Genomic DNA, 27229 nt, shown 5'->3' on the forward strand with positions numbered 1-27229 from the left:
GTAGTGGTCGTCCCGACTATGGTCCTGCATGGCGAAACCCTTGGATCTGACCGTTTGGTCCGAAGAGTCGGCAGTGGAGAATAGATTTGTTTGGCCTGTGTGCACCAGGTGAGTTTGCTTTGTACCTCAATGAGTTCATGGCTTAAGTGCTCTCCTTTCGTCTCTACCTCTACCTCTATTGCTAACCCTGTGACAGACGCTTCTGTCACTATTGCAAGCAGGTCAATTGCTACTCAGACTGCCTGTTATTCTTCTTGCCCTTTGGGTGGTTCTTTGGACAAAAATGTTATAGAAAATATTGTGAACATTGTTTCAACTAGTATTAAAGGCCTGATTGATAAACATTTCACTTCCCTATGGAAACGCTTAGACCAATTAGACACCTTGTCTAATAATATAAGCTCTCAAATAAAATCCGTTAAGCAGGTAACGACTGTGGGGGGAAGCATCAATGGAACTATTTTTGAATCTATTTTTGAATCTGCTAATATTACAAACCCAAATTCACAGCCATTGTTGTCCTCCTCCATCTCTAAGGATTCATGGGTTACCTGTACCAAAATTAAGGGATGTTTTACATTAGGAGTGGTACTATCATCAGTAGAAACAGAGCCTAGAAGAGACTCCCCCAGTGATGCTGGAAGTATAGCATCTTCACCACCTATAAATGCCCCCTCACTTCCCAACCCTAACGTAGTGCCGCAGACTAATCAGGGTCCGACTATCTCGATTTTGGAACCACAGAGAGAGGGTACATCATCCCCTGAGGCCTTAGATGATTTAATACCCTGCAATGAGTTATTAAACTTACCTCCCGCTGCTTGCCCATATGTGCCAGTTTTAGCCGGAGTACCCCCTCTTAGAAGGAATCAGGGAGAATCTTGGGACCAACTCCGAAATAAATGTGCAGACTGGCTCATAAAACATAGGGGCCTCTGGGAGTCACAGATTGGAGAAATCATTATGGCCCGCAGGGTTGGGTGGGTTGGGATTCACGTTAAGGACATTCAGGGTGACTGCATTGTTATTAATTTTTGTCACCCAAATATGGTGAGGTCTCTGTTGTCATCCCATGGATCAAACATTGCCAGAACAACTAAGATCTGACCGTTGCACCTAGGTCATTTTTATAAGCCCTCCACTGAGCATAACATTATAGCCCCATTCATTACTAAAACACATAATAGGTTTTCTCCCCTATCGGACCTGGACCAACAAGATTGACTGGTTTCACCGGCATTATTAGATAACATTGTGATCAATCACTGTTTTTCAAATTTGCCTACCTTTATATTACCTCTAATTGAGCCTGTGGATCGCCACATTGTAACGCCCTCATCTTTGAATGTCCATGAGAAAATTTTGTCGTGGAATATAGTGGGCCCTTTAAAACTGGGAAATGTTTCCAGCAGATCATCATATCTTTGCCTTTCAGGAAACGTGGGAGGTAAATGACTTTCTATTTAGATGGTTTTAAATCTTTTTGTAAATATGCTATTCCTTCCAATATGGGTAGAGCACGAGGGGTTTACTTTTAATGTTTTCATTAAAACTCTCCTGTAAATTCAGAATGGTTGAATGTAAATGTCACCACTTGCTAGCGGTAGAACTTTCATTTATAAATCGTGCCACTTTGCTAGTAGTAAATTTTTAGAATTCCTTCTCCAGAGATTACGAGCTAGAACATTTGCTAATCCTAGAGGAGTTTCTGGAAAATCATGAGGAGGGTAAATCTTCACATTATGATTTAATAATTTTAGGGGATTTTAATATTCATTCGTGTACCCTAAACTGTATTATTGAACTGGACCAAGGGGAGTTTCCCCTTACGCTAAATCATTTTGAACATACACCAGCTGGCACTTTGTTGGAAAATACCCTTTCAACCCATAATTTACTATGTCTTTGGCAAAAAAACAGCGTGGAGTCAGTACCAACTTGTACAGGGAATGGAAGGTCCAGTACCATTGACTATATTTTTAAGACTGCATCACTAGCCTCAAATATTGTGGACTTTACAGTTTCTTGGTCATGTTACAGTGATCATAATCCCCTTATACTTACAATCTCACTCTCTGCGATTGAACTCGAGGGGATAACTACCCATATTATAAATAAAGATATCACAACTAAAGATCAAAATCGCAGGTTAAAATGGGAAAGGATTATCCCAGATAGCTTCCTTGAAAACCTGTACACCTCTTGTGCTTCGGAAATCCAACTCTGCCTAGATTCACCCACGGATGACCATACCATTTTAGAAGCCTTCGAAACATTAACAAAACAAATCTCTGCAAACCTTACTGTTGTGAGCAAGGTCAGCTGTTCGAAGGCCAAAAGATGGTTTGATAGCTCTTGTTCTAAAACTCATAGGGAGCTTTTACAGGCCATCAAACGTATCCCCAGAGATACAATAGAAATTAGAGCTAAAAGGACGGCCTACAAATTGGCTATTCAAAACAGAAAGAACCAGTTAAAAGAGCAGGCATGGGAAGCCCTGAGCGAAGCATGCGTATTAAAAGATAGCGCAAATTTCTGGTCAGTAGTCAATAGCCCTTTCCTCTCTGACTCCAAAAATTTAAATAAAGCGTGTTTAATTCCAGCTGACCAATGGGTTTCGCACTTTAGCCGTATTTTTAATAATGCCAGTATAGAGGAGATTACAGAGCCCGTGGAGGTTGAGCATATTAGTGCAGAGCTTATTTTAGCATAGAGGAAGTTTATAATGTAATTTTATCCACAGCGGGGGGGAAAGGCTCCGGGCCTCGATGGGGTCCCAGCAGACCTGTTTAAGGCTGTCGCTAGTGTTTGGTCGAGAATTTTAGCACATGTTTTTAATGCGCCGTATTCACAAAGTCTCCCGTCATCCTGGGGAAAGGCAGCCATTGACCATATAAGTTATAGGCCGATCTCTTTTAGACTCTGCTGTTAAAATTATGGGCAAAGTCATTCTAGAGCGCCTGACGACTTGGCTAGACCCTTTAAACGTTATTTCCGAATTACAATATGGTTTTAGGGCAGGCAAAGAGACTCTGGACCAATGTCTTAACTTACATCTAGTCATAGGAAAGTATACGATTGACAAAAAGGGAGTACTACATTTGGCTTTTATGGATCTGACACAAGCGTTTGATTGCGTAAATAGGTCCAAACTATGGCTAATTTTAAGGGATATGGGCCTTGAACCCCAGGTAGTGGCTTTTTTACTCAAGATTCATGAAAAAAACAGGGCCGCAGTTAGATATAATAAAAATGGTGACTTGACAAGCCCTTGGGATGTAAAGAGGGGGGTACGCCAGGGATGTATACTGACCCCCCTCCTTTTTACTCTGTATATAAATAAGCTGGGGGATTTTTTAACAACTAGCTGTATAGATATCCCTAGGGTTGGTGACAAGAAAATACCCGCATTGTTATATGCAGATGATACGGTTTTACTTGCAAGAACAGATGTGGGGCTCCAACGATTACTAGATGGTTTTATAGTTTTTATGGATTCTTTAGATCTATCAATAAATTTTAAGAAGTCACATATAATGTCTATTGGCTCCCGAAAAACCCCGAAGTTCAAATTTCATTGCAAGGGGGTCGAACCAACAAAAGTCCCAACATTTCCTTATTTGGGGGTACTCTTTGATGACCGTGGGTAGTGGGGAGCACAAATTATACAAATAAAGAATACCTTGACCAGAGTAAAGGGGGCTACCCTATATTTTGCAAAGAAGCTAGGAACCAAACCTTTACCCGCCCTGTTGAAAATTTATAAAGAAAAGTGTATCCCCATGGCATCCTATGGTTGTGATATTTGGGGCTATAAGGAAGGTAAAGAGATTCAAAGAGCCGAAGATACGTTTTTACGTAAACTTTTGGCGGTACCTTCCACCACCCCGGCGTTTATCTTACATGAAGAGGCTGGGGTAGGGTATATTGAGGATGAGATAGCGATATCCCCTTTGCTACATTGCTTCAGAGTTTGGGCTAGCCCCAGCACAAAACTAAACCAATTGGTAATCATGGATTGTATAGCCTTGGATAGAGCCTAGGATATTCCATGGCTGAAGTATATAATGCACCTGACTAAATGGCTAGGTTGCCCAGATTTATATAACAGGCCGAAACCGATGAGCAAATCTAAAGTTAGAGCCATTAAATCACAGTTTTTGGAGAAGCAGGGAGGAAAAGGAGCTAATAAAACCAACGGTTAGAAGATATATCACATTACCTTTGCATAATCAAGTTCAACCATATTTACCGATTCTAAATAATGTTTCTCATCGTTTTCTGTTAACAAGATTTCGATTACACTTGATCCCTTGGTTTTTAGCTGTCCCACAAGGTTTTTCGAAACTAGATACTCGTAAACCTTGTCCTTGTGCCGATTTTTCAGAACAGGATACCTTACATTTTATCTTTTTCTATGATATTTATGCTCAGTTGCGTAAAAGATTTATACTTCCCCTTCTTAAAGATTGCCATTTTCTTCAAGTTAGGCCCGCTTTGCTATACCTCCAAATGCTATCTTCACCTATGGTCTGTTTTGGGGTTGCAAGTTTTTTATCAGGAGCCATTAGATGTAGAAAAATGTTGTCATTTTAACAATTACTATCAAATCATCTTTTTTGTTTATGTAATCATGATTACTTGAATGTTTACTGTTATTTAAATTGTAAATTTAGCACGTTGCACTTTATATTACAGCATTTTGCACGTCACTGGATACCCCCTGTTCTATTTAGTCATTTTAAATTGTAGTGAGTACTAAAATTAATTTCTTAAATATTAATATTTGTCCAACTATTTATGATAATGTGAATGTAGTATTTTGTACTCCACCAGTTAGTATTCGATATTTTAGACGTTATCATCTGCCCCAGTTAGGAATTTTAACTTGCTTCCTGTATATAGTAATATGAATTTGGAACTATGCACTTTATATGAAACCCTCTGCTCTATCCAATAATTGTAACTTTATCTTCTGGTTTAAAAAATTTCAATTTTAATTGTCATTTGTAACGCAATGTCTTTTTATTGATGAAATGTTGCTTCCTATATGTTCACTTTTATGGCATTGAATTGTCGAATAAAGTATCTTTTGACTTTTTTGAGTTTGCTTTGGGTCTTTGGGGCTATGGCTCCATTTTTGTTTGTGTTTGGTACAGTCTGAGGACCGTTTTTGGACAAGCGCTTGAATTAGTTTGAGTTCCTGGCGAACTTTGGTTTGTATCTGATGAGGTCTGAGGACCAATCGTGGTGAGATATTTGCAAATATCTGCTCAGCATAAATAGTGAATCTGTTTTCTTTTAAAAAGAAGCCGGAAATTCAATGATTATATCCGGTTCAAAATAAAAGGAAAAAAGACTAGCCTAGATGTAGGCTATAACGCCGGTAAGCCGCGGCGGCCATAATGCATGGATATCAGGGATGCGGAATTGCTTTTGTCATTGACTGATGTTGATCGCGACCACATGTGTATTGAGGAATTGCTTATGGATCATGACATTGCAATAGATTTCAATCTATCCAGTGGTCTTAAGCAGAAATCACTTTGGATTCCAACTCTTTCAAGTGATAACAACATAGATGTCTTCTTCAAACTAGTCACAAAAGAACGTAACCATATGTTAGAAACCAAAAAGAAATTGAAAAATCAACATAAGGACAATCTAACTATCAAAGAACGACAGGCTTTATATGAACTGTCAAACATGACGAATATAACCATCAGGGAGGCAGACAAAGGGGGCAATATTGTGATTATGAACACTAAGGATTATAATCAGGAGATTCAATCACAATTAGATGACCCCATCTGCTACACGAAACTCAAGGAGAATCCTATTACTTCACTTACAAATAATATCAACATTTTGTTAATTGAATGACGCAATAAGGGATTAATTGATCAGGATGAATATCTTTATTTGAAAGTTGACAAACCTAGGTTCCCCTGCATTTACACCTTACCTAAAATACATAAGAACCTACAATTTCCAGCAGGCAGACCCACTATTTCAAGTATAGGTGGGCCCACAGAAAAGTTGTCACATTATGTGGACCTATTCTTACAACCCTTAGTAAAAAATCTTCCGTCATATATACGGGACACCAAGCACATATTAGGCATATTGGCGGATGTGATTTGGGAAGAAGGCATGATCCTGGCTACATTAGATGTGACATCTCTCTACACATGTATCAGACAAGACTTGGGAATTAAAGCTACTGAGAAATTTCTAAATACCAGACCAGCTACACAATGGGAACACGTGCAAATGCTCTTAACTATGATCAAACTTATTCTCAACAATAATGTTTTTGTATTTGAACAACAATGGTACAGACAGACTCAAGGAGTTGCGATGGGCTCCAGGTTCTCTCCTTCGTATGCCAATCTCTTCATGGGTTGGTTTGAGGAGGAGTGGATCTGGGGCCCAAAAGGGACAACATGGTGCAACTCCATTATTTATTGGGGAAGATATATTGATGACTGTATCTTGATCTGGTCAGGGACCACAGATACTTTTACATCTTTCTGTGATTTTTTGAACTCCAATGAGATGGGGATACGATTCACATATACCTGTAGTGATAAAGAAATAGAATTTTTAGATGTGGTTCTATTTATTGATGAGAATCATATCCACAGTAGATTGCATCGAAAGCCCACCTCATGCAATTCATTGTTGCACGCTAATAGTGCACATCCTAAACATCAAAAGGAGTCTATTCCATATGGGGAATTGGTGAGGGCAAGAAGAAACTGTAGTGATGAGACGAATTTTAAAACCTGTGTGGCTGACATGAGAAACCGCTTCATTGCGAGAGGATATGACACACGTATTGTTGACAAAGCAGAAAACAGGATTTCTGTAATTGATAGAGTTGACACATTGATAGATAAACCACGGAGAACTAAACAATCACAGGTTCTCAGAATGGTTACTGATTACAATGATCTTGCTGTGGGACTCAGGAACAGTATGAAACGACATTGGCACATATTAAGAGCAGATAAACATCTAGAGAAACAAGTAGCAGATGTCCCGTTAATCACATATAGGAAAGGCCAGACCATCAGGTCTTTACTCAGTCCCAGCTATGCTAAACATAAGCCAATTGATAATTGGTTATCACAAGGCTGTACGGGCTTTCATAAATGTGGTAGCTGTAAGGTCTGTGATTTGGCCATGGATAAGAAAAAAGAATTTACCAACACCATGGGTAAAAAATGTATGATCAGACAAATGATAAATTGCAATAGTAAATATGTGGTTTATATGCTTCAATGTAAATGCAACAAATTCTACATTGGTAGTACTATTCAACCTCTTAAAGTACGCATCAGTGAACATCGACGTGCGATCAGATACAAAGACTCAAGATACCCTACTGCAGTACATATAAATGAATGTACAACACAGGATAGACATAAAATATTCACTTTCTGTGGGATTGATAAGATTGAAAGGGATCCCAGGGGTGGTAATATGGAATTAACATTGAGACGCAGCGAAGCAGTTTGGATCATGAAAATGGGCGCGGTTGAACATGGTCTTAATTTAGACCATGAGCTACACTATTTTTTGGGTGATTAATTTTTCATCAACCTTACGTGCATGGTGCATTGCGCTGACATTGTACACTTGCTTCATAGCTTAGTTTTCATATGTTATGACATGAATGGCATTGTGAGCTGGTCACTTATCTGGAGAGCTTTTTACAGCTTGAACCAGTAACACATCAGTAATGTAATATATAATTGTAATAAAATCATTACAGTAAATGTTTTAATCCACCGGATGACATATGACCCAGTTGTGATGTATCTAATTCGTTTCATGTTAACTTATTTTTTTGCATACGTTATCGGTAGGCATGTGAATATGTTCAGTTTATTTTGACTATACTCATCATGTGATGGTTCTCAATCTACTTGCGACTGTATTCTTAGATTATAATTTTGTACACTCACGTTGCTATAAACAGAGTGACTCTCTTCAATTTTTAAGTCCTCCCTTTTGGCTTCTATCAGATTTATTATCCGTTTTATACTCTCTTTTACACAGTCCATTCACACTCTTGGATACTTGATTGTCCGGTAACTACACGGATTCACTTTGTGATCGTGACAATTTAACTTATGTATTCTTCAGGATTTTCGTACAGTATATGGTTAATTCGCATTAGTACACACACAGATTGCTTTCATAATTATGGACGACGAGGTATTTCACTTAATAGCCCCTTAGTTATATGTATGTTTAATACAATACTTGCATTATGGCCGTCGCGGCTTACCGACGTTATAGCCTATATCTAGGCTAGTCTTTTTTCCTTTTATTTTGAACCGGATATAATCATTGAATTTCCGGTTCAAACCACTCTGGGTCAATACTGAGGACCGAGAGTCGTACGGACGTTTCGCCATCGATATTGAGGTAGGGTTGTGCTAGTGATTTTGCTTATTGTTGGGATATCAGTCAGGTCTCCTCTGTCTTTACGATACTTACACATTTTTATTTTTTCATTAGAGCTGCATACCTGACACGGAAACTTCATGTGAGTGGTTTCGTCTGTATTTTACTGTTATACATCGTTCGTTTATCGCTAAAAGGCTGTTCCTAGGTTACTGTTTTTACTCATTGTGGTCATACGTGATATCTCTTGAGAGTGATACATGATTGCAGTTTACTATATTGTTGTTTTTTTTTTTGTGTATTTGTAGATACCGATAATCATTCAGGGAAACAGCCGGTTGCATTTGGAGTAATATTACTCACAAACCGACAATAGATTACGGCATTACACGTGCTAATCAGCTTGAATTCAGTGATCAGTGATCACGTTTCTATGCCAAGGGCTCACTCTGAATTTCTCTAGTTTCTCTGGCTTTTGGATAATATTTCGTGTGTATTACCATTAACCATAATCTAAACATAATTTTTTCAGATCGTATATCTTGTGGCATCGATTTATCACTTTTTTGTCCAAGTGGCCAGGACGAATATAACTGGTCATCAGGTAGATATGATTTAAGAATAGCTATGTCGGCACGGGGGTCTTCTCACATTTGGCTTTTAGTGGTGGCCTTTATTCTTCTTCCAATCTCTGTTGACTTCCCACACCAATAATTGTGGTGCGATTTAATTTAACAATTTTTTCTGGCACCTTCCTTGTGGAGGCATTTATACACTGACGTCACTCTTTTTCAGCAACGTGGGTTTTCTGTCATTACATCTGATTTTTCAATGGCTGATTCTAGACTGTGATATGTTGTTATAATTGTTTCTGACTGTACTTTCGGGCTCCACAATTATCTCACCTCACTTTTACTTTTAGATAGCTCTTATATTAGACACATATACAAATGGTGTACATCTATTCATTTTCCAGCCCTGAGGAAGTCGCGGGTACTCCCGGGCGACAAAACACGTGTTGGCTGGACCTAAGAAAAATAAAGAGAAGAACATGGAATGAAATATCAAGACAATTAGTGTGCATTTGTTGTTAAACACTTTATGTTATATTTTACTGGTGTGCTCGGGTGTAGTTATATACAGTGTGGAGGATGTGTGGAGTGTGATGAAAGATTATAAGCCATTTGTGCAGCAGCACGCCCTTAAGCACATGTCGGCTACTTTGATTGGACTGTGGGAACAGTGTTTCAATGATGCAGCACCTCAGATTATTTATGATATTAGGGACAATGTGTATGCTGCTGATATGGCACCTAGTAAGGTCTTTGATAATGTAGCAACACTGGTCGCTTATCGAGGTAAGCTGCTTGAGAAGAGCCCAAAGACAGTGTCCCAATTCCCGATGAGGGAAGTCCATCCCATATATCACCCTGAAATACCAGAGCTACGGGATCAGCATAACATTGTTACTAGACCCCGGGTAGAGGCCCGGTTTCAGGAACAATGGGTTTATACTGCATGGAAGAGGAGTGAGGTTTTGTCCCTTAAAACTCAGTTACCCGACCCAAGGAAAAATCCTACTGCATCATGTAAGGAATTGACAGAGGCCCCTTCATCAACAATGATGACGCTTGCAGATAACAAAATGTTCTTTGGTTTGCTGGTACCCGTTGATATTTGAAGGCGGGTACACACACAGGACCACGTTTCAGAATTGGGTGGTACCTGGGATCAGATTAACGCATGGGACCAGGAGAGGAAGCCTGGTGAGAAGCCTAAGGCTGATATACTAGCCTTGCCCGGCCGAATTATTACCTATATGCATTCTCTTATTCCACCAAGAAGGGTGGACTAGGACTAGTTAACGGCATGTCGTCAGAAGAAGGATGAGAGTGTGTCTAGTTTTTTCACTCGATTTGAAGGGGTGTTTTGGGATTTTAGCGAACAGGATTTGTCGGTGGAGGGAGGTGTCTGATTGTTTGTTAACAGATTTGTTACGAACCTGCTTCCTGAGATCGCTACTTGTTGCAGGCTTCAGAGAGCACTTGGACCACCTCCTCTCCTTCTGTAATATTGAGTATGACACAGTTTTATGAACATAGAGAAAATGAGGAGAAGGTGGAGAAAAAGAACAAAGAATTGAAGACAAAGGTGTTATTGCAAAAGGCTTCTCGAGGGAATAGTAGAGGACGTGGTGGTACGGACCAACAACTACTGCGTGCTAGCAGGAACACTACGCCTGTAGGACCCAATCAGTGTGCATTCTGTAGAGAGGAGGGACACTGGTGCAGCGAGTGTCCTGTGCTTTTGCCAAAGGTGGCGGTCCCAAGGGGATGAGGGTCTCATGGACGGGGTCACTGGGATGGTGGCCAAGACAGGGTTCAGGCTGTTGGGACATTGAAGGGTTGCACTGACCAAAATTATTTTGACGACCCTAAGGGGAAACAGTACTATCATGATGACTATGATTTGCAAGAGGTGTCGGATGTCTCACAGCTAGGACAGCCAGGGACAGGGTGAGGGATCAGTTCAGATACCTATAGATCAGAGCGGTCCTTACGTTACTGCAGATTTGCATGGCTCAGCTAAGGAATTTTTGGGGGATACAGGAGCTATAAATGGCTCTATTTCCCGTTCACTGGTCCCCTGGACAGCTCTGTCTGGCCATAATAATGTTTCAGTAGCATTTTCTGGTGTACCGGTTGTAAGCCCCATTTCCAAACCTCTCACATTGACTATAGGTTCTTTTACTGTGGATTCTCCATTTTTTGTTGACCTCTAATTGCTGAGAGAATTTGATGGGCTAAGATTTATTAAAGAAGGTTCATGCAACCATTTATTGTTCTCAGGAAGGTGTTTACACGACAATGGGTCCGAATATGGTCAGCTCTAAGCAGTGTTTGTCCAAAGATGCATCCCTCCCTGCTGAATTTAAGGATGTGCCGCCCACGTTGTGGGCAACAGTTGACACGGTCGTAGGACTATTGCAAATTCCCCCAGTTTCCATTAACGTTAAAGACAATGCCGTTTTGCCTCGTATTCCTCAGTACAAAATACCACAAGCAGGGGAGCGTGCCTTGTTGCAGATTATACAAGCATTGATTCAGTCAGGGGTTTTTGGAGACGACTTTGAATGTGTGTAATAGCCCTATTCTTCCCATTCTTAAGAGGGCACCTTCAGGGTCCTCTGATGATCATCCAGATGTGTATCACTTTGTTATTGACTTGCACAAAGTTAATCAAATAGTGGTACCTCAGTTCCTGGTGGTCCCTGACATTACTGCCCTTCTAACGATGATTCCTTCCTCGAATAAATTATTTTCTGTCATTGATCTGAAAAATGCATTCTTTAGTATCCCGATCCATCCCGACAGCAGGCACTTGTTCGGTTTTACATTAGCTGGCAGACTGTCAAGCTCCTCAGGGCTATACTGGGAGCCCTAGTATATGTAGCCAAGCCCTGAAAGCTCAATTGGACTCCCTCACGCTCCCTTCAGGTAATGTATTGCTTCAGTATGTGGATGATATTCTCATTGCTTCTGACACTGAAAAGGGATGCAAAGCCAGTACGGTTAAGTTGTTGCTGCATTTGGCTCACCACGGACATAACGTGTCCCTTTCTAAATTTCAATATTGTCGTCAGGAAGTCACCTATTTAGGTTACCTACTGTCGAAGGAGGGTAGGAGATTGACCCCTGAGCGCATCAGCACCATTGTTAAAATGCCTATCCCTAAAACTCAGAGGGATGTGCATGCTTTTATTGCCATTACTTCCTACTGTCGCCAATGGATCCCTAAATATTTGTTACTAATGAAACCCCTGCTCACACTTAAGATGTGCATGAACCCCTGCCTTGAATGCCTGAATGTCAGCAGTCTTTTGAGCAATTAAAAGTTGCGCTTTGCTCAGCACCTGTGCTTGGTACGCCTGACTACATGAAGCTGTTTGTGCTGTAGGTACATGAGACGGCCGGTTGTGCGCTTTCTGTCTTAACACAGGCCTTTGGAGGTAAGCAACGCCCATGGGCGTATTTTTCTGTTCTTCTTGATCCAGTCGCAAGAGCCCTCCCGAGCTGTCTAAGAGTGGTCACTGCAGTACCCATCTCGATAGGGCAATCAGCCCGGCTCGTACTTGATACCGACCTCACAGTCATGTACCCCATGCTGTGGATACACTTTTGAATAAAACTAAGACATAGAACCTAACCAGTGCAAGTCTGACTGGCTATGAATTGACTCTCTTTGCAAAACATGTCACGATTAAAAGATGTGACACTCTAAACCCAGCCACATTGCTACCCCTCCCTTCTGAGAGTGAGGAAATTGATATACATGATTGTCTTTTTCGAACGGAGGAAGAGACAAAGGGACGGGTAGATCTGACGGATGTTGCCTTATCAGACCCCACAAGGGGAACTATACGTCAATGGTTCTTGTTTTAAGCTGTATGTATCACACACAAGAGGGTCTAAAGTAGAATATAGCTAGCTGGTCCTATACCACTACCATATAATCACAACTCACACTATGTATAGGGTAGCAAGTGTTAAAAGAAATTTTGGGCACAACCAAGTTGTGGACGAAAACCCTCACTCACCCGAGGGTGACATGCTTCATCATTGGGTTCCTCCAACACATGGGGACCGCAAGGTACCCCATGTGGGCTACGACTTAACCCCAGAGGGAAAGAGCAGGAGTGCAAAGCACGTGTTGGATCTACCAACTCAAAATGGTAAGGAGGGGCAGAGTGCAAAAGTGAAAGATTTTTAAAAACTACCTACTAAGGGGCAACAACTTTATTCTTTCTCCCAGAAAGTGGTAGTGATTAAAAAGCAAGTGAAGAAGGGTTGAATATATATACCCTTGTTCTAATTAGGTCAACATGTTTCTGCCATAGTGACAATTAAGTTCTGGGCCTTCGTCAGGACCTGTAGACCTATGTCACTCTGCTAATAAACGTGCAAAAATCATAAATGAAAAGTTTCAATTAGTAAAGCCTCAATACTTGACCAATCGTATGAATCATCATTGGTTGATGGTCAGAGGGCTCTGTAAAATGAAAAACACAATTTTTGCTAAGTGACTTTTAATGATAAACAACATGGAAAGCTTGTTGTGTGCCCAAAGGATTAAAAATCATAGCTCTTACCTAAACATCATAATTGTGTTCCCACTCAACCGTCCACAGAGTCACTCACCTCTGTCGGTTTCTGTCATTGGGATATATAATGAATAGGTCTGAGCACAAATAAATCAATTATATGGTCCAGCATACACCACAAACACCCCCCTCGTGTCTAAAAGTGACAACTCAAAAAATCTAACAGCATAAGTGTGATAGGTATCATGTTTCAGTTGTCTTAATAAACAATGCCAATTGAACATTGTCCATTAAATGCAACAACCATAGGTTTAATGTTAATAATGAGCGTGTAGACAAAGGTCCATCATAATTGCCAATTCTTACTAAAACAACATGGTGAGAACCAAATGTAGCAAACTCATCATTCTATCGTGCCCAATATCTACGAGGTGCCCGTGTTAGTCTATGGATGTCTATAACGGGGAATTCGACAAAAAGTGAGAAACATAATGCTCGTAAGTGTAGTGAAACGGTGCTGACTCTCAGGTAAAACGAATAAGACAGTAAAGAGCCGAAATCTCACATCTAGATCATAGATATCTAAACGTAATCAAGGAAGTTATAGGGGCACGTATGTGTTGGGTCAAAGCGCTTACCTAAAAATCCGATGAGTCCGCCTATCTGACTCTGGCGGGAGTGCCATCCTCGTCTCTCCGAGTGTATTCCTACCCGGAAGGGACCGATGTAACATATGACGTGGCTATGCAGCGTCTAACCACGTGACCAACGTCACGTGAAAAAACCATTGTTTGTATCGTGTCACAGCAACCATGTCTATCGTAATGGTTTGCAGCCTCAAGAACGGCAAGAGATATATCGTAATGTATGCGTTACGATATATCGTGTAAGCGGGCGTCTACCATGAATTTCAGTTGTTGCACGAGAGAGTATAGGAGTAACCAAGCACCCACATAATTCAAAATGTATAACAAATTGTATCGTTTACATCATCTTTGTATTGGCCAGGGACACAAATGTGAAAGGTCAAAATAATTCATTAGAGTGTGGTGAATACGTAGGGTACATGGAAGATGAAATATGCCCTCATTAGAAAAACACCATGGTCCAATGAGGGAGAAGAACCAGTGAATAAAAATAATTAAATGTTCTCCTGTATCAACCTCATAGATTGTAAATGTGAATCAGGTACAAGAACTAATGGACCAATATGTAATCTTAGGGTATGTAAACATTATAATGTACACCACGGTATTTCATCATTCAAACCATGACTGTTACTCCGAAGTCAAAAAACCCATCGTTGTTCTCTATGGAATAAAACAGACTCCAGAGGACCCATCAATTTGTGGTAATGGGGTTTATCGATAACCACCCACCTGAAATCCAGTTCTGTGTGTCCTGCATCTAGAAAGTGTCTAGTCAATTTGGTATTAGATCTCTTACATTTGATGGCACTCTTATGTTCAATCATTCTAGTTTTGACTATACGTGTAGTGTAGTCATACCAATATAATTCAGTTTGCAAGGACATTGTATCAGATAAATGACTCCTTCAGTATTACAAGTTGTGTGGTTAAAGCTACCAGAGATGGCACTACAACAGCTGCATATGCAATCACAAAACTACACACGGTAGTTGAGACGTAACAATTTCCCTACCAGTCGGCCCAAGCTGCAGAGCTCGTTGCCCTTATTTGAGCTTGCCAGTTGAGTGAGGGACTGGCTGTCAATATTTATACTGACAGCCAGTACGCTTTTGGAGCGCCCCATAATGTTGGGCGACTCTGGGCAGAGAGGGGGTTTCTCACTTCCCACTGGATGAAGATACAAAATTGCCCTCTTATACATAGGCTCTTGTCGACCCTCACACTCCCCAAGAAATTAGCGATAATACAATGTAGTGCCCACAAGGCAATACCTGATAATGTGGGTAGAGGGAATGCATTTGCAGACCAGACAGCTAAGGAGACAGCCCAAACGAAAATGAAAAAGATGTTTGTAGCAGGTCCAGTTAGGTGGGTGCCCGAGGTTAGCATGTTTGAGGATATGTTAGCAAATGTCAAGGAGATTCAGACGGAGGCAACAATTGAGGAGTTAGCAGTATAGCAGGAAAGCACAGTACATTTGGATGATGAAGGGTGTTGGACGGATAAGTCATGGTAACAGAGATGGATGTTACCACATGCATACGTTCTCCCCATAGTCACTATGGCGCACAGCCCAGGCCATATCAGTGCAAAAGGTATCTGTAAATTGTCAGATCCTGTATGGCACAATGACTATCCCAAAGACGGCTGCCCATTTGGTCAAATATTGCATGGTGTGTATGATGCACAATCCTGGGAAGGGTACCCCTACTTTCCATTTTGAGGTCGTCCAATTAGATTACATAGAGATGAATCCAGTCATCTCTCTGAAATATGTGTTAGTGGTTGTTTGCGCTTTCAGTAAATGGGTTGACGCTTACCCCACCAAAGAAAACACAGCCATAGCGACTGCTAAAGTGCTCCTCAAGGAGTTCTTTCCTCGCTTCGGCTTGCCCTGTTTAATTTGGAGTGACAATGGAAGTCACTTCAATGCGAAAGTTATCCAATTAGTGTGTGAGGGACTACATATCTGACAGAAATTTCATGCTGCACATCACCCCCAGTCAGCAGACTCGGTTGAGAAGCACAATGGTACTCTCAAACTGAAGATAGCAAAGACTTGGGAGAGCACAGGGTTGCAGTGGCCAGACGCCTTACCACTAGTCCTTTTGTCAACGACAGCCATGACTCATTCTAGGACAGGGCTGTCACCCGACAAGGTTGTGTCTGGGCGCCCAGCAAATGTTTGGGGCGTCCCGCAACCTCGACGATTTTCAGAAATTGAATATCCTCTGTTAGTGGACTATTTGTATGTGTTAACTAAAAGTCTGCATTCTATTCACCAACAGATCCAGGACACACCAGCACCTGAGGGGCCCGGGCATAACATTTGGCCCAGAGACTACATCCTGGTGCATAACTTTCAAAGGAAAGGAAGTTTGGAGCCGCGGAGGAAGGGGCCGGTCCAGGTGCTCCTTGCCACCCGCACAGCAGTCAAGTTTGCCGGCCGAAAGAATTGGATAAACAGACCACACTGCCGAAAGTACCTCTTCCCCTGCCTTAGGACCAGTAGGTCCTTGACGGCGTCGGGGATTCGGAGTGGGAACAGGTGCCCCGCCTTGTCCCTTTTTCGGATGCTCAGCTGATGTGGACCCAAATGGAGGATGAGAATGATGCAGTGTTGAATGCGGCAGTGCCCCCTGAGGTCAGGGCCATTCAGGAGCCTTGTTCTACTGGCCCACTTGTGCTTGAGTCCTAGTCCATTGGCCCCTCTGTGTCTGAAAACCCTGAGCCCCACTTTCCTGATCCTTCTGTGCCTGGAGTAGCTAGGTACAATCTGCGCCCCAGACGGAGGAACAGTGCACTAAAGGAGAAGTCAGATTAGAAGGGATAGACTGTAAGAATAGGGTGTACCTTGCCTGTCGTACCAACGGTAGTTTAGGGAGAGGCAAGATTGGTGCATCGTTCGGACATTGGACAGGATAGACTGAACGTGCTCTCCTGGAGCGAGGTACCTTATCCTGAGTGATGTGGTATTTCCTTAAGAGCTGGGAATAGCTCCACCGCTGGTGCACAACAGTGCCAACGTTGATGAACAATAGGAGTCTACCAGTGAGGCTCAAATGGACACTGGGAACATTTGCCCCTTTTTTTGTTTTCTTGTCATCCGCCTTATTGCATTTCCTTTCCTCTGATTACAATGTACCCATTTGGCTGACCTATTACTGAGGAAGAGCAGCCATTTGCGGCACCACGTTTAGAGCAGGATGGATCTAGTTGGTCTGGTTGGTCCACAAAGAGTAAAATACTTTTTGTAGTGATTGTCGTAATTTTCCTGATAACAGTCCTTGGTATTGCATGGTTTCTGGAGGAGCAATACCCAGTACATTCCCTGGTTGGTACAATGCCTGTCCCCCCTGAACACATATTTGTTACTTTGGCACCTCATAAAGGAGAACATCGAAAAAAATATGTAGACAATGAATTTTTGCAAATGCTGTATCAGGCCCACGATAGGTCTAATGCTGTTAATTGCTGGATCTGTGGTTTACTCCCTTCAGTTACATATAAGAGTGATGTTTTGTTTTCAATGCCGTTATTCTATCTTGGGAGTTGCGAGGGGTGGTTTGAATTGTTTACTATGGTGCATCATCATTTTCATTCCTCCGCTGTGAATATGACATCTGCTGACTCTCACACAGTGGTAGAATATATATGTTTCCACCGAGGGTTTAATTCCACAGGGTCAGAGGAACAAGGAACCCCGAGTACATTGTCCCCAACAGCTTGTATAAATATGTATGAAAAGGTAAAGAACGAAAAATGGCTCTGAAATGAAATGTTGGATTTTCAAGGGTTTAATGCCACAGAATATTTCCGAACATTCCAGAAACACAATATTACTAAGGATGAGGCGATGCTGGTGTCAGTAGTTAACACGACAGCTGGGTTTTTTGTCCAGGGGATAGGGAAGGTAAAGGTGGAAGAGAGCAATTGCAATTACACATACATGTTGAGTATGACTAGTAGCCCACCTTTACTCCCACCACATAATGTTTATTTTGTTTGTGGGTCCCAAGCTTATGTTTGGCTTCCTAGGGGATGTTCAGATACGTGTTACCTCTCTTTCCTTCTTCCCCCAGTGTATATAGCACCGTCCAACTACCATAAGGACCATCGATTGCAGCGTAGGAGCACATACCCGTCCAGAGTCAGAAGAGTTATTAACACCAAAGATATAGATCAGACAGATACCACTTTGCAGCAGTTCACAGATGCTATCAAGGGTATCATACCCTTTTAAGGCCCTATGTCCAATAGCCTTAACATTCGTTGGCTCACAAGAGTTGCAGAAGGTGTCATTAATACCACAGCTAGAATTTTGACAAATATCAAAGCTGAGCTTCAGGCTACGAGGCTCCTTGCTTTAAAATACAGGATGGTGTTAGACGTCATCCTTGCTGACTGAGGAGGGGTCTGTCAAATCATTGGTAGTAGTTGTTGTGTATACATCCTAGACCATGCCCCTAATGTATATGCTGCTATCCAGAAGTTGCATAGGCTTGCCTCTGACATCCACAAAGAAAATGGTACAGGGACTCTCTGGATGGTTCTGGGATCTATTCACGTCCTGGGGTTGGAAAATTCTTATCTTTCTAGTTGAAATTGCTGGTATAATTTTCACCTGTTGCTTCTGCATACATTGTCTTTCTGCTTGCTGTGCTTATTGTGTAAAAATACTGACACCCAAACAGAAGGTTCCAGTACAGGACCCTAAGACAGCGGCCATGATGATGAAGGATATCCACGACCTAATACCAATAGATGAAGGCATTTTTGAATATTGATAATGCGTGTATTAACATGTAGTAGTAGTCTTCATGGTATGCCAGGAGTGGTTTGTTTTTTAAACAGTAGTAAAATGTTTAGCAAATGCTGAAAGGAGGGTCTGTTGGAATAGAAAATGCTTTAGGCCGACTTTCCCTAGCATTGTACGATTTAAGTTAGCATTTGCGGCACCATTTTGTTTTCAGTTGCCATTTTATACCATCACCGAAACTAAACTTCCGTCTCATTTTGTTTGCCTCAGCAGAAAGCAGCCTCGATATTTCTTTTTTCCTGTTTCTTCAAGGTTGAGCTTTGCTGCACTAATGAATAGACTGTTTTGTCATTACTTACCTTTCCCGTTAGATAGGCCTGTTCCCACCTTTAGAGTGGCGGGCACAGGCAGAGTAACCTTGGAATTGAGATAACATGTACCCGGGCCTAGGAGTGCAGCTCATCCTTCTGTGTCTCCTTTGTTCACCAGCTACTAACTGGAAAATTCCAGTCTGGGCGTGTCCTTAGGGGTACTGGAAATGTATATCACGTAATACCATGTTGGTGGGGGCCAGTCCCTCTGCAGCAATCCAAGGAGGCTGGACAGACTGGACTCCACTCGAGTGTATGACTAATAAATAACTTTGGTTTGTATTTTCTACTATCTGACTGACTCTTGATTTGTTTCGAAGGCTGAGAGGTGGTCACGAGTGACCAGGTTGGCCCTAATCGAATCACTTCCTTCATGACTGTCTTTTCTTTGCTGCGGACCTTTCGCAGATCTGTCCTATCGGTAGGACATCCTTCTTCTCCTCATGGAGCTCTTGCAGGCCCAATCCCCTCCTCTGGGATCTTTGTGGTGGTCCTCTGCCTGGATGGAGGGTCTCCTTTTTCACTCCAGGGCGTAGTACTGGCGCCTCAAACCTGTGTCGTTGTGGAGCTTGCCCATGCCTCCGTTCAGGCATGCTTGGCAGGGTCGCTCACTTCATGTGACATGTTCAATGCTGGGCCAGCAGTGGCTATTCTGTGCATTGGACGGCCAGACGGTTGGCACAGCCTCTTCCTGTTCAGCATTGCTTCCTCTCTGTGGAGAGGTCTCTTTCCGCCGGACTCCTGCCTGTAATGCCAGGTTCGCTGGCGCGGTCTTCTGCACACCTCTGACTTCGCGCTCTCAGTTCTCCTTCAGGGGCGCCCTCGCCTGGTGCTTGACTTGTCCATTTTTGAGCTTGAGGGGGTGTTCATTCACCACTGGGGGTGGGTGCTGAAATTTCCTCATTTGCCGTGGCATCAGACAGCCACTAGATTTTGCATGTGCAGCGCAAGTTCTCCTTGCGCCTTTCGTGGGCTTCCTACCTTGGGCTTTGCTGCTCTTGGCATCACTAGATTCTTGGCAGCTGTCTTGGCTGGGCAGCCTAGGGCTTCCACTCTTCGCTGGGGTTTAGCACTCTCTCCTCGAATGAGAAATAGTCGACAAGAGTTCACGTTAAATGTTGCAGCAGCATGCTCTATGTAAGGTGAGGTCGCAAGGGCTCATATGTACAGCCCATCTTCCATCGGGGCACATTCGAATCATCTGCTCATTTGGGTGTAGTTCACAGAGCTGCCACTAGGTGGTGCTGCAGCCACTCCGAGGTAGCAGCCTTTCTGACCCTGTAGGTGGCGTGTCTCTAGCGGAGGCTGTCGGTGCGGTTTCAGGCTCTGGACCATGCACTCTCACCCACCGGGATGCTGTAAGCAGCCAGAGTGCCTCTACCTGCTGCACTGCTCTTCCATGCACCTCTGTGCACCACCGGTGCTCAACAGGTAGGCAGACGTCAGGAACCAAAGGCATGCCTTGCTGCTTGGGGCGAGATCGTTGGTCACGGATAGACTTTTTTGGGACTGGCAGCAGTGTGGCAGATATATTGCACCCATCTTCACAGTATCAGCGTGCCTCCTTGAAGTCAAGCACTCAGGCCAGGGTGAGGTGTCGCGTGTAGCTGCTAGGTGACGCAGTAGCCGCTGCTCCATCCAGGCCATGGCATCTTTTCTGAAGCTGCTGGCATTACTGCTCATGCAGGCACAGGATGTTCTCTTCTTCCAAGGTTGTAGCAGGTGCAAGCTAATGGTGGGCACGGCGCTGCCAGGTTGGTCACTCTGCCTCTTTACTGTATTGTATGGTGCTCAGCAGGCCGCTTAAGTGAGGCATGGGCCTGCGAGGAGGGGGACATGCATACAGGCCTTACTGGTCTAAAGTAAGGCGGTGCAGGCAGCAAACAGCCGGTGCTTGGCCCGGCAGTGTCCCCCAGTGCTGTGCGACTCTCCGGCACACCATCCAGACCCCATCCACGCCTGCTGCTTGGACAGAGCCAGTCAGGACAGCTCCCCCCGCTCCAACACACACCAGTCGGGCTCTGTTGGTGCTGTGTGCCTCCCCGCAGAGCACCTCCTCACCAGGACACGGGTGGCTGGCAGGAACAGCAGGTAGCTGCAGCAACAAGTATTGGTGAAATGCTTCAGGGTTTCTGATATGTGAGAGCTGCCCTAGCACGCTGTGTGTAGTCCGCTTAGTTGGGAAGGGCACTTCCCCTTTTTATTTCTCGCTGGGGCAGGCTGGGGGCAGGGTACTCATGCAGTGGCTGTCAGAGGGCAGGTTGTGGGGACGCTACAGACTTACATTCTCCCGGGTGGTGGAGCCAGCCTGAATTTGTGGAGCTGGTTTATTTTGCCCTGGGCTGCTTTTCACTAATTACTTGCTGCTGCTTTCCGGGGTGCTGTAGACGCCTCTTGTATTAGGCCACAGAAGTCTCTTCCCAGACCGCGGGCCTTGCCCCTCATTGAGGTGCAGACCTTCAATGAAGCGCTGGTTCGGGCTCAACCGTGTTGCACTTCTCAGGAAACAAATGCTCCTCTTCCCACTCTACCAGGAAACACGGCGGCGGGTGGGGCAGCTTGTGGGCATTTCATCAGGTAATGGTCACTTCAGTTGTGGTGGGGGCTGAGTCTCCTTCAGTGGCAGTGCGGCGCGCCTGACGTTGTGCGGTCACCATATGTCAGCTCCCGCACTCCCCACCTCTTACCCATCAACCACCATCCCGGCTTGACTCCATTCAACTTACAGGTTCTCCTCATGCAACTGCACTTCTCCTAGTCCATCCCTGCTTCCATGGGGTAGCATATTGCTGGCAGCAGGTGGTGGAGGGCCTCTGACTCAGGCCTTTACTCCCCCATGACCAAGCACGAAACGTCCGACAGTGCACATGCGGGGGCGAGACCCCCTTGTCGCCATTTTAATGTAGTGGGCGTTAGGCCCAAATGCTAATGAATGACACATATGGACACAGTAGTAGGGTACTAGATAATTGATCCAGGGAAATGCGCATGGTCCTTTTTATTATCAGGGTCACTAACCGGTGATGCCTGTGATGGGTGGGTGTTAAGTGTATTACATCACACTCCTAATGCTGTCTTGTAATAAACACAAGGAGATGATTAACGGAGCACTGAAACTTTTCAGACACTCACCCCCAGTCACAGATCTGGGTTGAATCCATCATCGCTTTTTTAGCTCACTTCGCCAACCCAGTTCAGACACAGCTATATGCAAATCAGTCTTGACCCTGTGTCTCATGGGATCAGTCCAGCCTGAACTGCCAAGACATGTCTTCCCTGGACGGAAACAAGCATCCTGGGACTGGTTTTGGGCTAACAGCCCTCATCAGTCTGCTAACTTTGCCACTGGATTCAAGCTAGCCTAGCTTGAATCCAGTGGCAAAGTTAGAAAGGGTCTTGTAAATAAGGCACCCTTTCACCCTATACTTAATGTGAAAGGGGAGGGCAATGGGTGTTGTGGTGGGTGTTCCACCGCAACACCCATTGATTTTGACGCTGCCCCATATTTACAAAGGTGGTGTAAATATGGGGCAGCGCCAAAATTAAAACCAGGGAAAACCTGGTCTTACCTGGCGCAAGGAGGAGAAATGTTTAATTTCTCCTCATTTTTGCTGTTTCCATTTGTGCTGCACTGTGCAGCACAAGGAAACAGCAGAATGCCAAGGAATGTTTATTTGCAGGATGCAACACATAGAAGTTACAAAATGCAATTTAAAGATTGTTTATGTGCAGGAAGGGACACCTTCCTGTACACAAACAATCATCCCCTGAAACGCAGACACCCTTGCACTATGTTAGAAAGGTTGACAAAATATCTGGCACAAAGAGATGGCAAGCTTTCTAAAGCGGCCCTATTTTCTCGAATGACATGAGACTCTCTTAAAGGAAAAGCCGTTCAGTGATGTGTATGCAGACTCAATTTGTATACTTATCTACATTTCACCCCAGGTATCGAGAATGCATGGAGATCATATATCATATTACTATGTAAGTTGTTATTTATATGTGAGCCACCAACTTGTAATCGCAGATATATGCGTTTTAATTATTGAATGAGACTGCTATTGTTGATTGAAGTTTCCAAATGTTCAATAAAATGAATTAAGAAACTGTGGTTTCTTGCTGATGATATACACAGTGACTCCGGATTTTCTACTAAAATTCTTAAGAAGAGATTGTTTATGAGTTTGGAAACTAGTATTCCGATTTTCTTGATGGTTACAATGATTATTGCAAGAAATTGGAAAACGCTTTGGGTAATATTATGGGCTTGTGGTACTGGAAAGTGCAGGAAACACTGTCCTTGGAGAGGCTTATGAGACACTTGCATAAAGAAAAGGCGATTTCCTAGGTGAACAGTGAACGTGTGAAGTTAAATATGGCTAATAGAGTGACGATATATTCTCCTGTTTGATTAAACAAGTACTGTTAACATACCCCATGGCTTTACTTGGGCATATGATGCTCAAGTGCATTTTCTGTTCTATGATTTTTTTTTTCACGGAACAACTATTGTGTTGTAGGATGTGGGGGCGGCGTCTTAGATGGTTTGGGTGTGGAGGTGTTGAATTGAGTTATAGTAAATATGTCTTGAACTTTTTTGGTACATGTTCTTGAAGAGAGTCACCCTATATTGGAATGTTCTTTTTGCTGTAATTGACCTTTGAAACAGTAATGAGTTACTTTAGACTACATGTAGATCTTTGGTGACTTTCAGTTCTATCACAATATCTTTTTGAAACAATTTTACCATTTGTTCCCTAGTGTGTGACTTACCTCATTTTATTAAATTGTTACAGTTTTACCAACCTTGTGCGGACGTTTATATTTCAAATGCATTGCTGTTTCGTTAGCTGTCTTACACATACCAGTTCCATAAACACTTAATCTAAGGATGTCTTCTATTGATCCTTAGGACAACCTTATATGGAGCAGCCAACCTATATCTTACAGAAATTGGGCAGGTAGGCAGGTAGGCTGGGTGTTGTGATAGCCCAGCCATAGCTTACATAGTGACTGGAGTCTCCCTCCATCAAAGTTTACTATCCCTACAAGCGGATCCAAGCACTTAAATACATGGAAGGACATCCTGTTGTAATATGGCTCTCTAAATGCCAGTATCTCTTTTTAACTCTATTTAACGAGATCAAAAATGTTCTTTCATTTAACAGAATATGTGATATAGACATTCTGTGTTACTTGTCTGGATCCTTGGTTTGTTCAATCAACCGTGAATTTGGGTATTGCCAGCAGACATTTAGAAGTGAACCTGATGACATTCAAGTATGTGTGTTAATGGGAGCATGTACATTTTAAACTGCAGAGGCCAAATAGTAATCTCTTTGGAACTATACATGTAAACCTCCAGATTGAAGTCAGCCACTGAGGGTTCATCTCTACCAGAGAAATAGTGGTTCTATAAGTCTCACCCTCATGGCCAGCGAGTTGCACCCAGGAGTTCTGCCTTTGTAAGGACCAGTGGATCACAGTGAAGAAAGTCTTCCATGACTTGGTCTAGAGAAAATGGGAAACGAAGAGTTAGTCATCAACTACATCTTAAGTTCGATTGTTATCACCACACTGTAAGAAGTACTTAATGGCTTTACAGAAATAGAGAAGCACATAAAAAGCCAATTTCAACTCTGTACAAAAACATATATATAGACTGTGCTCATAATATTAATAAAATAAAAATGCAAAAATACCCACAATAACCATCTCAACAGCGTAAAGAAACAGGAAAGTATCCCAAAACAATCTCAGCAATGTACAGGAATTCATAATGTGTTTCCATAGCACTACATGGGTAATGGTGAGGAAGGGATGTTGGAGAGAAGTGCCTTACTGGAGCGACACTCAAGTCATGGGTGTAGGAAGTGCGGTAGGAAGGGGAGGCAGTGGCTGGAAGAGTTATTGATGACAGCTGAGTGGGGAGAGGAAGCAAATCATTTTAGGTGCAAAACCAATTTGCCAAAGATTGTTAAAGGGTGCTACAAGGAAGGCCAAATATCTCAAATTGCTAGGATCAGATTTTATTAAAATCCGATTTAATAGAAGCTTCTTTAATGACCTCTCTATTAACTTTGTTAAGAGACCTGCACTCATTTGTGATCCTACTGCAGAAGACATATTAAGAGCAGGGTAAGGATTTCTCATTTTAAAGCCCTGGCTTGCAGCAACTTATTTTTTTTCTCCAAAACTGACAGACCATAAGGACCTAGTAGCTGTTTTTACCCAGCTATGTAGCAGAACATTGTTAGCCCTGTCATGTCACATTCCCTGGGGCAGTGGGTTATTACTCCCTTCTCAGCATGTAAGCTATTTTTTTATGTGGCTAGTTACTATTATCAATAGCTGATGAACCTGCCCCATGGTATGGCTTGGATGTGCAGCCCTATTCACTCCCACGTTAAATTATAATTGGTTGTGATTTCAGTGGTGCTGGAAAACAATTTAGAGTGAGGGTGTTGCAATCAGTATTGCATCATGGAATTCAAAGACAGTGTAAAATATCCAAACGTCACAAAAAGAGCAAGTGTAGAGTGGCAATGGTGTGGTATTTAGTTGGTGGTGCATTTTTGATCACAAAAGTCTGGTGTGGTCCAAAATATGGGATACGGCCATTTATCTATAGATTTTAGATTTTTAGATATAGGTAGATTTTTTTCTATAGATTTTTAAATCCATAGATTTTTTTTTTTCAGTTTTATATAACGCAAACTCCGTCCGAGGGTATCAAAGTGCTTTACACGAGCATCAGTCGCATAACAGACACTATAGACAGGCATTTGAGGAATGGGAAAGTTGATTGATTTGCCCAGAACCACAGGAGCCTCCCGCCAGGCTTGAACCTGGTTCCTCAAGGTCGGATGCCCTCGCTGTTAAGCCACACCCTCTCCCTGCTAAATAACCCCTAAAGACAAAGTGTAATAATGTGTGGAAAGCGGTTTCAGGGATATTTGTCTTTTGTAGACAACCAAGTAAAGTCTCTTGCTTTGCTTTGATCCTATTAAAATCTTGGTTTCCATCAATCTTCAGAATTACAAAAAAAACCTTTCATTTATGCTTTTCTAAGTGCTGATCTATTTTAAAATATTTGTACAGTTCATTTAAGGGTATTTAGAGTTGTGTGTTAGAATGAATTTACCTCCTCCAGCCTTTCTTTTCACACTCGCAAGACTGACACATTGTCTGATTTACCATTTTAAAAAAATTTGTCAGAAGACATAGCTTGACACTGGTCTCTAAATACACAGTAAATGTGACAAGATAAAAACGAAATGTAAAGGCATCTTTATTACTCAATCACCTTCATAATTCCAACATGGGTATTTTCGGCTGGAGCTGCATCCAGGGGAGGCTGGCACAGCTTGTGGGTTGGGGGACGGGCATTCGGAGGGGCAGGGAGAGACAGACAGTGCCACCGCCGGGTCCTGCGTGTTCTTTCCTGCTCATCTGAGTCCCACTCCAGGTTGGACAAAGAAAAAGGCAACCAGGCGCCCACCCCTAAGCCAATCACAACACTCCAATGGAGCGTTGTGATTGGTCTGAGCGCTGTGACACAGAGCGCAGTCAGGGGCTGAAGGAGTGCACATGTTATCCATGCAGGCTGCAATGTAGCCTGTATGAAGAACTGGGGAGTGGGCATGACTGGTTTGGGCGGCCAACCAAACAGTCATTTGCATTCAGGAGTGGGCTAACCACTCCTCCCCTGCCCTGCTGCTCTGTAAGCAGCGCAGACCCGCCCTCTACCCTGCGGCCAAAAAAACCATAAATTGGTAATAACTAAAAGTTATTACCATTTTATGTTTTTACTTCTTGCACTGCGAGAAAGCAGTGGGGCGACACTCCTCCGCCATTGCAGAGGAGTTGCCCCTGGCTGCAGCACCCCCACCACCTCCTGCCTACTTCCAGCACCAACTGGTGATTT

General features: G+C 42.9%; 1 protein-coding gene across 6 annotated transcripts in view; it reads right to left on the reverse strand.

Annotated features, from left to right (window-relative positions):
* The window catches only part of LOC146798257 (inositol-trisphosphate 3-kinase B-like), an 856729-nt gene that overhangs the window by 233587 nt on the left and 595913 nt on the right, over positions 1-27229 (reverse strand). For all 6 annotated transcript variants that reach the window (XM_085625536.1, XM_085625539.1, XM_085625537.1 and 3 more), the window contains one exon: positions 24729-24813. In XM_085625536.1, coding sequence (XP_085481662.1) covers positions 24729-24813 — 85 coding nt within the window. The remainder of the gene's footprint in view (positions 1-24728; positions 24814-27229) is intronic.

The sequence above is a fragment of the Triturus cristatus genome, chromosome 9, assembly GCF_964204655.1.
Source record: "Triturus cristatus chromosome 9, aTriCri1.1, whole genome shotgun sequence".
Classification (NCBI taxonomy): Eukaryota; Metazoa; Chordata; class Amphibia; order Caudata; family Salamandridae; genus Triturus; species Triturus cristatus.